The 19,559-nt window shown below is 27.9% G+C and overlaps 1 protein-coding gene across 4 annotated transcripts in view; it reads left to right on the top strand.

Moving 5' to 3' along the window:
* The first annotated feature begins 3,235 nt into the window (after positions 1–3,235).
* Positions 3,236–19,559, top strand: part of LOC142323200 (thioredoxin reductase 1, cytoplasmic-like) — a 76,543-nt gene continuing 60,219 nt past the window's right edge. The window contains exons 1-2 of one of the 4 annotated variants that reach the window (XM_075362540.1): positions 3,285–3,441; positions 4,319–4,534. In XM_075362540.1, coding sequence (XP_075218655.1) covers positions 4,457–4,534 — 78 coding nt within the window. In that variant the 5' untranslated portion in view covers positions 3,285–3,441; positions 4,319–4,456. The other 3 variants (XM_075362539.1, XM_075362542.1, XM_075362541.1) reach the window with 3 other exon arrangements.

Raw genomic sequence — 19,559 nt, 5'->3', positions numbered from 1 at the left:
TTTTGTTCAGTTTGCTGCTGCAAAAGTTTATATTTTTAAATTAACATCATCTGTTAAAGAAAGACCTATCAGTTGTAACTAGGTAATCCGATCTAGGCTAGGAGCTGTACTAACCATTTCTTACACGTCTAAATAATACACTTTTGGTTAATGATGGATTCATTACTCCAAATTTTTTTTTAAATGTAGAAGTCGTGACACCATCTAATTTTTTTCTTAATATTTTCAAAAAATTAACATTATTGTCTAAATGGTCAAAGGAACAAAATACTTTTCTTCTCATTCTTCACTGGTCATTTATTATTATTAATGTAATTTAAATAAGTATATTTATAAATAAGTATTTTATGTTTATGTATGCAAGTAACTTGTTTCACGTATTTCATCATCTGAAGTTGTAGTAAGTTATGATTGGTAGAAAATATGGCACTTATCTAAAAAAATATATTAATAACATTTTTTTGAAGTTAATTAATCCAAGGATGGCCTTCCTTTCTTTTTCATGTTTAGCCTCTGGGAATTACTGTCAGGTATTACTTCAGAGAATTAATGAGGATGATATATATGTATGAGTGTAAGTGAAGTGTAGTCTTGTACAGTCTCAGATCGGCCATTTCTGAGATATGTGGTTAATTTAAACCCAACCACCAAAGAACACCAGTATCTATGATATAGTAACTATAGTATATAGTAAAAATAACTGCCTTTACTAGGACTTGAACGCTGAAACTCTCGACTTCCAAATCAGCTGATTTGCAAAGACGTGTTCACCACTAGATCAACCCGGTGGGCTAAGCCAAGAATGGCCAAATTTATTTAAATCACACTCTATGCAAAGATGAAGTTTAATAGACTATTATTGGATAACTTTTTATGTGTTCAATTCTACAAAAATATTTATATATTTGCTTTCATTTTTTTGTATTTTTTTGCTATTAGTGGAAAAGAAAAAAGAAATGCCATTATATCAATAATACCTACATTATATTAATAAACACTTTGTTTTTGCAATTAATTTATTAATTGATTCTTACGATATTTTGGCAGTCTAAAGATATCTGGTGCATATTTGCTTATTTGAGGCCAATAGGCAGCTGAATATCTTGTTCATGCAGTGAGTGTATGCCTAGCATTTTACATAACTAGAGCTCACCTGGCCAGGACTTGCTGTTAAAACCAAAAAACTGAATAGTGACTAGCAAACATTACCAAACATCTATCTGTAAGCAATATTATATAACCAGTCATCTTTCCAAAAGGAAATATAAATATTTATACTTTGTTTCACTTTTACACATAATATTCATTGATTCAGCATGACAATAACTATGTCTCTTTTTGAATTAAGTAGAAATAAATTCTGTTAACACTTCCATGTTTAATTAATAAGAAGTTGTTTAAGTGACAAATGAATCTGTGTTAATGTGATAATGTTTGTAATGGAGATTTCATACATCATTATGAAAGTTCATAAAAAATCAATATATTTTTTTTTAATTTAGTAATCTTCAGTCTACGTCTTTCAAGTTTCTTCTATGGCAACAGGGAATTAAAATTAATTAAGTGTCTGTAAATAAATACAGTTTAACAAGTCAGGATAAACAAAATTGTGATATTAAAGTTTTAGAAATATTACATAATTTATGTAATAAAATTAAAACTTGCTTTTTAACAGAATTATTAATTATATATGCTGAGAACTGTGAACAACAATAAAATCTATTTTTGAATAATGTAAAAAACTATATGGTTGAAGGATAATATAATAGATAAAAATTATTAAATAGTATAAAAACCTAGCCTAACTTGCATGTTGTAAGTCATATCATGACTTATCTACATGTACTCAATGTTATTGTAAGATGTTTAATGAAGATGGGAGTCCCTGTGATGAGGGGTAGATTTAGAGTGGCATCTCCTTCATGCTTCCAACTGTTTTATATATACATTGAATTTAAACAGATACTAGCATTTTACAATGTGTTTTGGCTGAGACTTTTATTCCATTATCATGCACTCTTTTCAGTACCTGTATAAGCCCTGCACTGGAATAATGGTATTGATTCTGTGCAACTTTGGTAGTAATTTAGTGTCATTGCTTCACTCTTACTAGCATAACATTTAGTAACAGATGGAAAGTATTTGTTGACAGAAGACTACTGTAGACTAGTACCTCAGTTCTGCAAACAGAACAGTATAAAATTTAAAGAAAAACAAATTAAAACTTAGGTTAAAATTACAAAAAATACTAAGAAATATTTAGGCTGATAAAGAAGTCATTGAATTTAGAATAAAGAAAATGTATGGTTGAGTTTATGAAAAACAGAAAAAAATTATGACATATTTAGTAAAATATGTGCATAATAAGCCCAAAATTATTACAAGCTTTAGAAAAGTATTCATGAGGTAAGTCATATAATGGTGGCACTATTTTTCTTGCTCCTGTAGCATTTGGTGAGGTATCTTCATTAATTGTTGATTTAAGTAATTTTGAAGATTTGAATAATACTAAGGATTAGGAAGCAAACAATCCTCTTCATTGAACAAGTGATTACCAGAATCAACAAATGATACACTTCAAATACCACAGACTTTGATTCATCTTTCTATAGAAAAGATAGGAACATAAACTTGATATATTAAAATGTAAAATAAGTATGATGAGAAAATTTATTTGTTGCTGCAATATATGACAAAGATTAAAGAATTCTGTTAGGAACTGATGCATTAACTTGGAGCTGTAAAGAAACTCTCCATAACTTGAACAAGAGAACGAAACTAAAAATGAAATAAGATAGAAGATTAATATAACGGCGTAAATTATAATTACAGTTAGAATAAATGTAGTCATTATTACTTATTGTTATTTTAAGTTTTTATAAAAATAATAACATAGAAAGAACAGAAGAAAAAATTAAAAGGATTTAATTCAAAATTGACGCTACTATTGGTAATGACGCTATACAACTTTAGACTGTGTGAAGGGGTAAATAAAAAAGTGAACAAAAAACATAACACTTTTTTGTCACCTATAATTCTGCTACAAAAGTGTTAGGTAAATAAAACGAGTTAAGAACAAAATATTACAGTAATTATTCTGCTGAAACATATCAACGATGACAATCGAAGCGATTTTGTGTATTTTTTTTATAGTGCCTATATGATGAAGCTTTAAAACGTAATGATAGTAGTCTATAGCTGTTGGCTCCATCTAAGCAAGTGTCTGAAATTAAAACGTTCAGTGTAGAACACGAGGTTGTCATTCGAAGGTTAGGGATGGTAGGTGAAGCTTACGTAATTGATTAATTATTGATTCACTTTATATTAAAATTTATTAATATGGATGAAGAACGACAAGAAGTTGAAAACCTGATAGAAAAACTTATAGCTGAAAATGATGTCTTAATTTTTAGTGCCTCTTACTGCAGATTTTGCAAACAGGTATGTTCAATCTTTTTTGTCATTAATTTAATTGATTGGTTTGAATTTACAAAAATGTGCAGTTTTGAACTGATTAATTTTTATTATTGATCTAATTTGTGTATTTCTTAATTTTATGTCTAGTTTTTCATTATTTTTTATTTTGTAATGACGGTAATTTTTAGTTTCTACACTTGAGTGTTCAAACATTTAAGATATATTTTAGTGGATTTGCTAATCAAAATGTTTATTTTTCGATTACTTGATATTAAATTTTGATTACAATTTACCTCAGTTATTATATTTGATACATATGCTTATTCGTGGAAAGTGAATGTTGGTTCAGTTTTTTAAAATCGTAATTAAGTTTAAATAATCTTTCGGTACTTTAAATAATCTATCATCTTTCATGAGGATCTTCAAGTAATCCTTCAAATTTCTTTGTGAAGTTATCTATTTCAGATGTAATAAAAACTTGTCTTTTATTTTATTAAAGAAGATTTTACTGGTTTAGCTACATTTTTGCGTGGTTATTTTAATAAATGCAATGCCAACTGTTAATTTCTGAAAATGTTCTAGGTTACTGTGACTTTATGAAATTAATAAAAGTAGGTTTATTATTTTAAAGTTATCTGAGTTCAACAAGCAACATGAGTGAGGGAGGTTGTGTCTATATAGACTCCGTTAACTCGTTTATAAATTGTTATTTGAGAGCATTTAGGGTGCTACCTGGGCTTTCCTGCATTCTTCATTTGTTTGTTTTGTAGTTGCTAAGTCTTTGTTGGTTTGTTGAACTCACTTCTTTTACCCTCAGGTGGGCAATGGAATTCAGTTCATTTCCTTATTTTGTTTACTCAGTTTCGTTTGAAACTAATGTAAGGTGTGTTTTCATTTTTAGGGATAGTAGAACACTGGTGGGAATGTCATTCGTATCATTGGCATCTTGACTGAGGCAAGAACAAGGCTGAGAGATAGCATCTATGCCTTTTGCCGAAGTTTTGAAGATGACCCCTGGTAAAGCCCATAATGGCAAGGTATGGAGGGGGTGGCGTGGCAACTGCAGCTGTCGCATAGTGGGTGTCTTCTCCTACGGGATCAGGATATAAAGCCACCTGTAAAGAAAAAATTATTTTTTTCAGACATACAATGGTTCTGCTTCTAATGTTTTTAACTGTATGTTTATAACATATAAAAATATTCTTTACTTTTTCTAATCTGCATAACATTGCTTAAGGTTATGCTAGCTTTTTTTTAATGGAGCTCCAGCGAACCTTAACACTATTAATTGAATAACAGTTACCTTAATGGTGTAAATTTGTATTACATTTTTAAACATATGATTATTTTTTTTATAAATTGTAGTCTTTGTAGTCTTATAAATTGAACAATCATGTAGTTTTTATTAATCATACTAACTTTTCTTACATAAAAATAAAAAATTAGTTGAATAGAATTCATTTTGTAAAACCCAACATAATAATCTTCTTTTTTAAAGCTTGTTTAAATTGATTTAATTGTGTTTTTTGCAGAAAATATAAAATTTTCCTTTTTACAGATGATCAAAGTTAATTGAAACAAAATTGTATGAAAAGTTTTTGAAGTCAACTCAGTACACTTTATCTTAAGATGAAATTTATTAAAACTTCACATGCATCAGAGCTTGCTTATAAAAATAAATTGTGTTATAGTTGATTTTAAAAAGAAATTCAATTTTCAAAACTCATATCGTGTATATTAAAATTTAAACTAAAAAAAAATCAGTGGGATAAATTAAAATCTATCAGTCAAAGAGGTGAAAGCTTTTAGAGAGTAAAGCAACTTGTAAATGTTTAAACTTGTACTGTGTTTTTAAACATAAAGAAGTACTTGAGGTATAGACTTGTGTTTATAAAAACTTTTTATTTTTACATTATATAAAATATATTGCAGAGAAATGCATGCAAATTTGATAGATGCACATTAGCTTAAATTGATGTGAATTGAAAAATCACTGCAGTGTGAAAATTTTGATTGTTGTTAATGATAATTTTTTTTGGTAAAAATAGATTAATTTTGTAACAGGATCAAATAATATTGTTTTGTTTTGAAATGGATTGATAAACTTTATGCTTGTTATAGTTGTTAAATATTTATTATGTCTATGCATATACCTACAACAACTTTAATATGTTACTGGATGCTTTAAAAAAATCAAAAGGGCTTTACTCTATTTTTTCTCTGCTTTTAATAATTTGCCAAAGTGTAGGAAATATTTTCACCAATTTATTTGTTGTTAAATTCATATTGTAAAAGTATATTATTTACTTAATGAGTATATAACTGTTAATTTATTAAATTAATCTGAATTTTATGGATCATTTTTAGATATGTAATTAAATATGAATACAAACATTCTTCTGTTTTTAAATGAATAAATTAAATTCTGTTAAGTTACTCTTTATAAATTTGATGTTATATGTGGGGTCAGTATTCGTAAAGTAACAGTTTTTTGCATAAAATATTGTATATTCAAGTAAAAATGGAAAAGACCTCTAAGATTGTCCTTTAATTTGGTTTTATTACCATATTACTTTGAAAAGATAATAGATAAGAATTATTACCATATTACTTACAAAAGAAATTGTTAATTTTATTAAGATTGCATGTATGTTTTTCGTCTTCACTAAATCTCAGAATTATTTCATGCTGAAATTTAACTAGGTTTATTCTTCTTTTTCCAATAGCTTTGGGATTCTCTTTTGAAACTTATTTTTTACAAATATAGTAATATATTTTTTATTATTGAACAAGAATTTTATTAATAATGTGACTACAGTATTAAAATTCTAATAAGTATTCAGTTCAGTGTGTGCTACTACATAAAAACTATAATTCTGGTTGGATGTATATTGTTATATTTTGTTTTTGTAATTATGTATAACCCACAGTTTTATTATAATTATTTAAAAATATCATTATTAATTACGTTTCACCAAATTGTAATTATTATACATTATGCGTTATATTCAAAACAAGGATTTAATACTTATATTTTCATTAATGAAGGCTGGATCTTGGAAAAGGTGACTTTTTTTAAGAACAGTGCTGTGTGGTTTTTCATTCTGTATTCAGAAACCTCATCCCTTCGAATTACATGTAGTCAAATCTCATGCAGTAGAATTCTGATGGTGCAAAATTTCTGTTTTTATATTTCAACTGATCAAATCTAAAAAATATATTAGTTTTTGTGTTATAAATACTTACATAACTTCATTTCTGTTGACAGTTTGACTATAAATCCATTGTTCTTTAATTATGTTAGTTAAATCATTACTTCAACTTGATTTGTGAAATCAAAGTCAAAGGAGGGGGGCCATTTGTCTTCTGTGTTTAATTTTAATGGCCTGTAAATTAAATTTTAGGTATTGATCTAGAATGATTTCTTTAAAAAGTAGTTTTTATAAGAGATCCCTAGTATTTTAAACTGTTAGCAGATCATTCTATTATCTGTATAATGCAGTTACTTAGATTTATTTGGGGAAACTTGTGGGTTCTGTCCTTGTCATTACTAAAATTAATACAGTATTCTCAGATTTATGCATTAACTCACAATTTTTGTGTTTTTCCTATTTTCTGTTAATGCTTTGTGGCAGTCACTGTAGTTTATATATATTCCAAAACAAAATGCAAAGCTTTTTCAGATTCTCTTTAAATGATGCATTTCCATTGAACATTTATATAATATAGATGTATTGTGTTATTTTAATTTTAATGTAAATAAAATAAATCCAGATAGATTTAATCTATGCGGTAGAGTATCCAAGGCAATGGGGATTGTTTTTCTTTCTTGTGTATGAAGGTAGTTTTTGAATCTCCATTTATTCAATTTTATAAAAATTGTGAAAACCTCATAACTATTTCTAAATCTGACACAAAAAATGAATGAAAACTTTTTAAAAAAAAGCTTTTTGAACAATCAAGTCATAACTTTTTAATTCTCTTTTCTATTCTACTTTTAGAATCTGTTTCATTCATTCATTTCATTTGAGGTAACATTCTGGTTTTGTGAATAAAGTCCATAAATCAATAATAAAAAGCCTGATTTCAGACATGGAATTTTCTTATTTCAGAGCTACTGTTAATACGTATTAATGTGAGTTAATTCTTGATAAGTATGTTTTTTGCAAAATGGTTGTTCTTTGTACATTTTAGTGCTGCTATATGTTTTAGTGATTTGGAAAATTCATTATATTTGAACTTCTCTCCTTTTAGTGCATTCAGAAAAGAGATATGGTACATTTTAAAAATATTTTCTTTAATTTCAGTTAGTGTGCAATATGTTACTTTCTATATTATTCAGGTTTCAAAATGCAATTTTTTCATTGGTTAATTATTACTCTTAATGAAGATCCAAAATGATTACCTGTTGAAGCAAATCCCTTGCACTCTGTCCATCATCACTTTATGATATTATCAGTTAAACTATTAAATTTCTTTTAATAAAAAAGTTATTTAGTGTTGTATTTTAAAATTATATAAAAGGAATTTCTAAAGTTATTCTTAATATCAGTTGCTATTAATAGTTTTACCATTTATAATTTAAACTATTAGAATCATTTTAAATTATAGTTTGATTTTATAATTGTATCAAGAATGACAATTTTGCATTATTATTGAAATGGATTAATTTTTAGATTTATCTTGCATTTTTTTTGTAGCTAATTGGAAAATTTAATGAGAATTTTCATAACTTTCAGTTATCTGCTTATATTTTAATTTCAAAATATTTATTATGTTTATTGTAGAATTTAATTCTTATCATTTTTACTAGGTTGTTAAAATGTGAAGTTCTGTGACCAAGTAATAGCACCTCAGACTTTCATATGGTTGAATTCCCATCAGGCACATTTTTTTAATATGTTACAAAATTTCTATTTATATTCCCAGCCACAAGCAGCTTGTTCTTATGTTTTGAATTTAAAATAAAAAAGGAAAAGAATGTTTGTTTAATGTTATAGGTTTTTTCTTACATTCTTTCATTTATGTTTAGCTGAGATGTTTATTTTAGGATTTGTTTTAAAATTTTTAGACTATGTAAAAGTATAAAAATTAATGTGTAAATAAGTATAAGTGGATAAATTATTATGAAGAAAATAAGCGATTTAATAATAGACAATTATCAATAAAAAATTATTGTCTGAAGATTACATTTTTGTAGTCATGTTTCTGCTATAGTATTATGTTATACTTAGATAATGGATGAGAAGGCTATATATTATTTTTCATTTCAACCTGTGTAATGTATTTGTAGAAAGATTGTTTGTTACTTTGAGATCAAAATTATTTTATTTTGTTATAAATTCAAGTATATTTTTTGCATATGTATTTTTGATATATATATTAGAAAACAGATTTTTTTTCAAAATTTTTTTTACAATTATTCTTTTCATAAAACTTGTCAAATTTACTTATAAGAATATAACTTAATACCTTCTTTTACACGAGTGATTTTATTTTATTAAGTAATTTGAAAATATTTTTGTGTATTTGAGCCGAGTTATAATTTCGGTTATCTTATTGTCATTTATTATTTTATTTGTTATGTATTTACCTTATAAACATTTTTTGCCATTGAAAAATTTGTAATTATGGTATCAGAGTAGCTGCTTACAACTGGTTAAAAACGTGCCTTATCAAGCTTTAACTGGCAGTTGATATTTAATCTTTTATTGAATTCATGTAACATGTAGGTCCTCACAATAAGGTGTAGATCGTGGAATACCACAGGGAAATGATCTCTTGCTTCTCTTATTTTTTATTTATGATCTACTTCAAATCTTGATCCGTTCATTGTTACCCTCTTCATAGGTAACACAGTTGTATCTGTTCCTGAAAATAATTATTTACAAGTGCTTGAAAATCTTGTATTAACATCAAATGAATTGTAACCATCTAACTTTAAATATGGATAAAATTGTTTGATTGTCTTCTCAGGTAGACATAGTATCGTTAATCGCATCCATAATGATAATGGTAGTATTTCAGTTGTCTACATACAAAATTTCTGGTTATTTTATTAGATTAAAAATTCTCTAGAGATGATCAGATTAATTTTGTTTGTAACAAAATCAAACCGTGCTGTTTTCCTCTGAAGTGTCTTTATAACAAAATGTCAATTTTGTCATTATTATTAACTATTTATTATGCCTATCTATGTTAGCATCTAAAGTATAACATCTTTTGGGGCTCCTTCAGAAAATCAGAACAAATTTTTAAGATACAGAAATGGGGTGTTGGATTATGATTAGCATTCATAAATATGAAATATGTAGACCGTTATTTAAGAAATTAAAAATGCTAACTTATCTCTGTTTTCATATTTATGAATGTGGAACCTTTGATAAAAAGAACAGTCACTTATTCTTAAAAAAAAAAAAAAAAAAAAAACATTATACACTTCTATCAAACCGGACAACACAACTATTTTTGTGTAACTCAGCACAATAGGAGAATGGACCTTATTATATTTCCATTGCCATTTAAAATGTAATTAAAAAATTTTACTTTCACAGAAACAATATTACTCTGTACATGAATCTTTAAATAATACCGATTAAAAAATAAAAATATACCCTGTATTTTCTGCATCTATTCAACATGTATGTAAATATGCCCTAAAATATTTTTCATCAATGGCTTCTGAATTGTGTGGTATTTTTTTTATATTGAGCTTCATTTTCATGTATTTCCCTTAATATTATTTTATACGTTTGTATTTTAAATAATATATATATATATATATATATATATATATATATATATACTTGAATTGTATCAATTTTTTATTGTATAATATAATTAATTGTAATGGGGATCTGATCAAGGTTTTATTACAGATTCCCTTGAATTACCCAGGCAAATATGAGAGCAGTTCCTTTTTTTATCAATGGAGTATCATATCTAATCATTCCTCACTGATCTATACAATGCATTATTGTGTACCAATCAGAAGAAAACAGAATTGTACTTACTTTAGTTGGTGAATCTACTTTTATTATTTATGCAAGTTATTATGCATGATTACTTTAAGCAATTCACCTGATGAATTGCATATATGTTTATGTGCAGTTATGGATTGTAAATGTACATATTAGGCGTGTCTTCCGTTTGTCATCAGTTTATTAATTTTTATTATTAGTCTATTCAATTTTAGTCATTATACTTGAAAAAAAGTAGTTTTCTCTTCTTCTTTTATCGCTTTCATTATTTATTCAAAATATAAAGTTATGTAATAATTTGTACTTAGTTTTACCATCATTTATACTGTGAACTATTTTGTAGAATAATAATATTAAATTGTACTCTGACTTCCCAATTTTATCATGAATGACATTTTTGTGTTATTATTGAAATTATTTTAGATTTATTTGCCCTCTTTAGGCCACAGTTAATTGAATAATTTTACTAGAAGTTTTATTATTTTCTTTTTTGTGTTTTTAGTCAAAATACTTATATTTATATTTGTTTTTAAAAAATATTTATATTTGTCTTTAAACAAATGTAAAATATTTGTTATCTTTATACATGTATTTATTTATAGGTAGTAACTCATCTATTATAATTCTTTGACATAATTATTATAATGTTTATGGTTTCATATATTTTAATAAAATTATTTTTTCTCTTTTTAATTCTTAAATTGTGATGGATTAAATAAAAAGTTTTTTATTATATGAGGAAACAAGATTTACAAGAGATTAAAGCTGACATAGCAATTGTTAAAATTTTGCAACCAGCATTAGAACAGTTAAGATTGAAAAGACATTAAATTTTTTTTTGTCTGCAGTCATTTGACTGGTTTGATACAGCTCTCCAAGATTCCTTATCTAGTGCTAGTCGTTTCATTTCGGTATACCTCCTATATCCTACATCCCTAACAATTTGTTTTACACATTCCAAACGTTGCCTGCCTGCACACTTTTTTCATTCTACCTGTCTTTCCAATATTAAAGCAACTATTCCAGGGTGCCTTAATATGTGGCCTATAAGTCTGTCTGTTCTTTTAACTATATTTTTCCAAATGCTTCTTTCTTCATCAATTTGCCGCAACACCTCTTCATTTGTCAATTTATCCACTCATCTGATTTTTAACATTCTCCTACAGCACCACATTTCAAAAGCTTTCAATCTTTTCTTCTTAGGTACTCCAATTGTCCAAGTTTCACTTCCATATAAAGCTACGCCTCAAACATATACTTTCAAAAATCTTTTCCTGACATTTAAATTAATTTTTGATGTAAATAATCTATATTTCTGACTGAAGGCTCATTTCGCCAGTGCTATTCGGCATTTTATATTGCTCCTGCTTTGTCCATCTTTCGTAATTCTACTTACCAGATAACAAAATTCTTCTACCTCCATATTTTTTTCTCTTCCTACTTTTACATTCAGTGGTCCATCTTTGTTATTTCTGCTGCATTTCATTACTTTTGTTTTATTCTTGTTTATTTTCATGTGGTTGTTCTTGCATAGGACTTCATCCATACCGTACATTGTTCCTTCTAAATTTTTTTTACTCTCGGTTAGAATTACTAATTTTTTTTACTCTCAGCTTATCCTCAGCAAATTGTAGCATCTTTATCTTTTCACCTTGTACTGTTACTTAGAATCTAAATTGCTCTTTAACATCATTAACTGCTAGTTCTATGTAAAGATTAAAAAGTAACGGGGATAGGGACATCCTTGTCTGATTCCCTTTCTTTTTACTGCTTATTTCTTATGTTCTTCAATTATTACTGTTGCAGTTTGGTTCCTGTATATATGTTAGCAATTGTTCTTCCATCTCTGTATTTGAACTCTAATTTTTTTAAAATGCTGAACATTTTATTCCAGTCTACGTTATCGAATGCCTTTTCTAGGTGTATAAATGCCAAGTGTAATAGTTTATTTTTCTTTATTCTTCCTTCTACTATTAATCTGAGGCCTAAAATTGTTTCCCTTGTCCCTATACTTTTCCTGAAACCAAACTGGTCTTCTCCTAACACTTCTTCCACTCTGCCCGCAATTCTTCTGTACAGAATTCTAGTTAAGATTTTTGATGCGTGACTAGTTAAGCTAATTGTTCTGTATTCTTCAGATTTATCTGCTTCTGCTTTCTTTGGTATCATAACTATAACACTCTTTTTGAAGTCTGACGGAACTTCCCCTTTTTCATAAATATTACACACCAGTTTGTAAATCTATCAATCACTTCCTCATCTGCACTGCGCAGTAATTCTACAGGTATTCTGTTTATTCCATGAGTCTTTCTGCCATTCAAATATTTTAACGCTCTCTTAAATTGAGATCTCAGATTGTTTTTCCCCTTTCATCCTCTTCGACTTCCTCTTCTTCCTCTATAAAACCATTTTCTAATTCATTTCCTCCATATAACTCTTCAATATATTCCACCCACCCATCGACTTTGCCTTGCATTTTATAAATCGATGTACCATCTTTGTTTAACACATTATTACATTTTAATTTATGTATGCCAAAAATTTCCTTAACTTTCCTGTATGCTCCGTCTATTTTACCAATGTTAATTTCTCTTTCCACTTCTGAACACTTTTCTTTAATCCACTCTTCTTTTGCTATTTTGCACTTCCTGTTTATAGTATTTCTTAATTGTTGATAGTTCCTTTTACTTTCTTCATCACTTCTATTTATATTATCACTTATATTTTCTACGTTTATCCAACAGCTGCAATATATCTTCTGAAATCCAAGGTTTTCTACCAGTTCTCTTTGTTCTGCCTAAGTTTGCTTCTGCTGATTTAAGAATTTCCTTTTTAAAATTCTCCCATTCTTCTACGTTTTCTACCTTATTGTTTTTACTCAGACCTCTTGCAATGTCCTCCACAAAAATCTTCTTTACATCCTCTTCCTCAAGCTTCTCTAAATTCCACCGATTCATCTGACACTTTTTCTTCTGGTTTTTAAACCCCAATCTACATTTCATTATCACTAAATTATGGTCGCTATCAATGTCTGCTCCAGGGTAAGTTTTGCAGTCGATAAGTTGATTTCTAAATCTTTGCTTAACCATGATATATTCTGTCTGATACCTTGTAGTATCACCTGGCTTTTTCCACATGTATGTTCTTCTATTACAATTTTTAAACTGGTTGTTGGCAATTACTATACTTCGTGCAAAACTCTATAAGCTGGTTCCCTCTTTCATTCCTTTTGCCCAGCCCGTATTCACCCACTATATTTCCTTCCTTGCCTTTTCCAGTGCTTGCATTCCAATCTCCAACTATTATTAAATTTTCATCTTCTTTTACGTGTTTAATTGCTTCATCAATTTCTTCATGTACACACTATCTCATCGTCATCATGGGCGGTTGTAGGCATAGAGATGTTAACAATCGTCAGTTTAGGTTTTGATTTTATCCTTATTACAATGATTCTATCGCTATGCATTTTGAAATACTCTACTCTCTTCCCTATCTTCTTGTTCTTTACAAAACCTTGTGTATTGGATGGAATTCTGAAGGAATTGGAAACATAGATTCTGCCAGTTAGGTTAGAGAATAGTGATATTTAATATAGTATAAAAAACATGGTGCATGAAAGCCGATGAAGTAATCACATCTGATTTTGGGTAAATTTTAAATGTTATTTGAATCGGTGAGGAAGTACTTTGTGAACGGAAGGGCAAAGGGGGGCTTAAAGATTAGCAAAGAATAAAAACATGTTTGAAAAAGTATTTTTGAAATTTATTGTAGGAAATATTTATTGGGGAATAAGTGAGTATTTCAACAGATTTTCTAATTTTTTGGTGATATGATGGTGGAATTTTTAATAGTAATTATTATTTAATAATAAGTCACCTGGGCCAGATACTGTTGCAAATTAATTTTTGAAAAATCTGTATAAAGGATGAACAGTACATGCTTAAGTTTTTTTAATAAAATTTTATATGATGAATTTGTGCCTGTCTTGAGAAAAAGTGTTTCTGGGTATGTTATGTAAGAAGGGGGATAGATTTGTTCTACAAACTATAGAATTTTATTGCATTGTATTTGATGAAGTACGTAAAACCTTTTACCCAAGTGTTTTATTAGCTTTCAAGGAGATTTGCTGAGGAAAAAATTACTCCCTGAATTTTAGCCATGGTTTAGGGAAGGGAGAGGTTTTTCTAGATAACTTATTCACATTGTATAGTTGTGTTATAATTTGTATTTAAGAAAATGGGGGTAAAGACATTTTACTTTGTTTATCGACTGTAAATCAGCTTTTGATTCAGTTAATCATGCTATTTTATGGAATAAATTGTTTGAGAGGGTTTTTAAATTCTAAATTGGTTAAAATACTTACAGATTTGTACAGTAAGTCAAAAGTAGCAGTTAAGTTACAAAACATGGTAACAGAGTTTTAGATGTAAATCAGTGGAGAGTGGTTCTGCAGGTGAGACTTCAGCTCCATGATATTTTCTTTATTTATGGCAGATTTTGAGATTGTTTAATTGATTAAGGATATAGGTGTATCAGCTAATCATTTGGTCAAAATACTTGTAATCGCTTATGCTGATGATATAGTGATTCTCTCTGGTTTTTATGTATACATGAAAATAATTTCATGAGCTCTAAGTTTATACTGTTAAGTGAATAAATGAGTATGAATATAAATAAAACTGAAATTGTAATTTTTGGGGAAGGAGGGCAAGGGCAAGTACGCATTTCTATACAGTAATGTTAGGGTAGAGTTTAGATATCTTTATGCAGTTTTTACACAGACTGGTTTATTTGAAAGGGTGGGGAAAGATATTTTTTCAAAGGCATTTGTAGAGCTAACAGTGCTGTCTTATAATTAATATGTATAAAAAAGACATAGTTGGTTAGTGTATGACAGTTTTTAATACTTCAGTGTGTTCTGTTGTCTCCAGTAAGGTGATGTTACAAGTCTTCAGTATAGCGTATAGGTAATTCAGTAATATGTGAAAAGTTCAACATTTAAAAAAAAAATGGTTGTTGCTTCCTAATTATACACCAATTATACACTGAGGAGGCAAATAGGCAAAACTCATGTGGTACTAGCAATAATGAAAAGTACTGCGGTTAAGAAAATTGTTGGCTATGAATAGTGAAATATATCCTAAATTATGTTTTTAGAGTTAAAAGAAATATTAGCTAGGAGAGCTATGATGTCATCTTAAGTAAACCAAGAAGAACAAGTCAAGAAAGTATTTATAATTTATAATATATTTAGGGAAACAGGTTCATGGATGATCTGTCGGAAAATTTAACAAACCTAGTAGATAACTACTATGAATTAATTAAAGTATGGGTCAATCCATTTGAACTGTCCCAAAAAAACATAAGCTGGTTGTTTGACCGATTAAAAAAATGGAAACATACCCATTTGTTTCCTACTTGTTCCCATATCTTAAAACTATTATTTTTAAAAAATTTTTTATTTAAGCAGTTTACCTGTGGCGGCCATTTTTGTTATGGTGCGCACACCTATTTTTGTAATTGTAAGGGTTTATGGAAAAAATCATAACAAAAAACCTATCGGTCCTGGAAGGATGAAATAAAAACCAATGTAATCATATTTTCTCAAGGTAAAAAATTGGTCCAGCGGTTTATTTACCTATCTCTCTTCTTTCTACGAGAAAATTACCGATAAAGTTGAACATGAAAAACGGTGAAATTTCACTTTGGTAATTTTTTTCAAAAGACAGGGATGCATACACAGTTTGAATTATTTTTTTATATATAGGTATACGTTAGTAGTTTTACCATAAATAATATTAGTGATGATATACTTATCCCAAAATTTTTTGAATTTTTGAAAACTAATTTTTTTTAAAAAACTCAGATTTTGGCTTCAAATAAGTCTGATGAGGCTGGTGATAAAAATCTCAAATTTGTATAACTTACACCGTTTTTATAGATGTTTATGGTAAATAAAAACGTTTCTTGTGTATTGTAATAATAAAAAGTTATAACCTCTCAAAAATCATGAAAAACCTGTTAAAAGCGATACCATTTTGTCTCGCTAAATAAGTTTTCCAACGGGGTTTCTTGTCTTCTTTGCACTTTAAATTTTTTTATATTTTGCACCTATGTTGAAGTTGACGTTTTTGATATTTTTAAAATAGGTTTTTAAAATTAAAAAAATTAAAAAACCAGTGATGTAATACAATTTTGATTCAAAAATGCTTGTAAAACTTAACCAAACTGAGATTTACCCATCTTCATAAAATAACACAACTTTTTTAATTGTGGCATTAGTAATTCCAGTTTTATGTCTTTTACCAAACTGTTAAAATGCCTAGCTCATTACCCAGTTCTCTAGTAAGTTAACCAAACGCTCAGACACATTGAACAATGATGATATTATTTTAGATCTGGTCCGAGATCGGGGAAGAAAACTGATAATTTTAACCTTATCTTTTTTAGAACTAAGAACACACTTTTGTTTTAGTTTTAAAATAAGATCATCATATTCATGTGAAGATGATTGAGCTGGATTTTCATTTTCAGAAACTTTTGAGTCAAAACACAATTCAAGATTCTTTTTTAATTTTTCAGATATTTTATTTATTTTTAATTTTAATGCTGATGGCCTTTGATCCTTGCCTAAGTTTTTCAATTTTGATGGAGGTGATACATCCAAATTGTGATGTGGGGCGATGCTCTTGGTCTTTGCATTCAAATAGTTCTTTGTTCTGCTGAGAAAAAAATACTTTTGAAATAGTTAACGTAAAGAGAATTTCTGGGAACTAAATTTAAATTTGGAAAAATGTGTTCTTTAAGAGCTTGTTTTAATTTTATTTGTCTGAAGTTTTTCTTAACTGTTTTTTTTATGAGTTCTCAATTGGTCACAACACAACTGTCTATACAGGTGACTGAATTTTAACAAAAACCTTTTTTTATGATATTTACAAACACTAGTTAGATCTGAATTAATATGTAAAAAAATAAGTTATTCACAAATTTTAATGTGTTCTTCTGGCACTGTACCATACACTGTTTTATGACACTCTTCATTCACATAAATTCCTATGGAACATTGTTTTATCTGAAATTACTTGAAAAAAATGTAAAAATTTAACCGATTTTAATATTTGCAAATATAATATTACTAAGTAAAACTTATTTATTTAATAAATATAGGATGAAATTGAGACGCTCGATAAAGATGTGAATAGGTCAGTGACTAATGTCATACTGATTAGTCTGTAACTGCAAAGCTAAATAAATGATGCTGTAAGCATAAATGAGCATGTTGCAACATGAATTTTCCTGATGACTAGAAATGACTGCTAGTGCCTGTTATAACACGAGCACTGCAGTTGAATGGTTCAAACAAGTCTATTTCAACTACAGTAATAAATATAAAAATATTAAAGCACCAAGAAGACAAGAAACTCCCTTAGAGCACTTATTTATCAAGTCAGAATGGTATCGCTTTTAACATTGTCTCGTGATTTATGAGAGGTTATAACTTTTTTATTAGCACAATACACAAGAAACTTTTTTATTTTCCATAAACATCTATAAAAACGCTGTAAGTTGTACAAATTTGAGATTTGTATTACCAGCCTCATCAGAGTTATTTGAAGCCAAAATTTGAATTTTTAAAAAAAAAATTAGTTTTCAAAAATTCAAAAAATTTTGGGATAAGTATATCATCACTAATATTATTTATGGTAAAACTACTAATGTATACCTATATATAAAAAAATAATTCAAACTGTGTATGCATCCCTGTCTTTTGAAAAATATTACCAAAGTGAAATTTCACCGTTTTTCATGTTCAACTTTATCGGTAATTTTCTCGTAGAAAGAAGAGAGATAGGTAAATAAACTGCTGGATCAATCTTTTACCATGAGAAAATATGATTACATTGGTTTTTATTTCATCCTTCCAGGACCGATAGGTTTTTAGTTATGATTTTTTCCATAAACCCTTACAATTACAAAAATAGGTGTGTGTACCATAACAAAAATGGTTGCCTCAGGTATACTGCTTAAATAAAAAAAAAAAAAAAAAATAGTTTTAAGGTCCTGAGACATGTAGAAAACAAGCGAGTAAGTTTCAATTTTTTTGAATCGGTCAAGCAACCACTCATCGGTCAGTTCAAGTGGATTGACCCATATATATTTTGTAAATCTATTAATGAGAATGCAAGTAAACGTAAGAAGTTTCAAAATTTAATATATTTACAGTATTTTAATCTAAATTTGAATTGCAGAATTATGCTATGTTTAATTTATTGTTAAAATAATTAAGACTTGTACAATTTAATTGCTAAATCTTACCTCCCCTAGATTTATAATAAATTCTGATTATTTTTCACTTGAAGTGCTTGGGTTATTGTTTTAATTGTTATAAAGGCAATGATTTGGCATTTAATAATTGAATGTCTAGTATAGAGATGTAATGGATAAATATTTTTCGATAAGGAGATGGATGATATTAATAAGATAGTTAAGGAATGTTTCAGATATTTATTTAAGTGTTTATCAATAATTGAGGATTTTAAGAAACTGCATTCTCTAATCAAGACTATAAAAAAAAGTTGTTTTATCAAAGGTGAAACTTTGTTTTTTATTGTTGTAAATTTATTTGTTTAACAGTATGATAATGTGTCAAATGTAATGTTATTTTTTCAGTTTTTGCTAACTGATATGTTAATGACAAATATCATTTATCAGTTTAGTTACTTTTTTATTTAATTTTTTTATTTTATGGAATATGGATGTACAGATAAAAAATGATAAATGGTTAATCTATTAGAAGAAAATTGTATTTTTAACCCCCCCTGCGCGCGCGCGCGCACACACACACACACACACACACACACACACACAATTATTAATGCTGATCTATTTTAGTCTTTTACTCTTTCAATTAAGTTTTTTGTGATTTTGTGACTTTTTATATTTGTACTGTTTTACACTGTTTCTGAACAATCAGGCGTGGAACTTATAGGTACTATAAGACTTGAGGTTGTATAAAGGTGTGTAATGCTCGTATTTGTGTTGCTGGAGAGTTCATTTTTTTTTTTATTTGGCTTTTGAATATAAAATCATCTTGAGTTTCCTTTTTCTTTTTAAATAAATTAGTAATAAGGGAATTCTTTCTTACTAAAATCGATGATTTTT

The sequence above is a fragment of the Lycorma delicatula genome, chromosome 4, assembly GCF_047948215.1.
Source record: "Lycorma delicatula isolate Av1 chromosome 4, ASM4794821v1, whole genome shotgun sequence".
NCBI lineage: Eukaryota > Metazoa > Arthropoda > Insecta > Hemiptera > Fulgoridae > Lycorma > Lycorma delicatula.
This window is presented reverse-complemented; position numbering and strand designations above follow the sequence as displayed.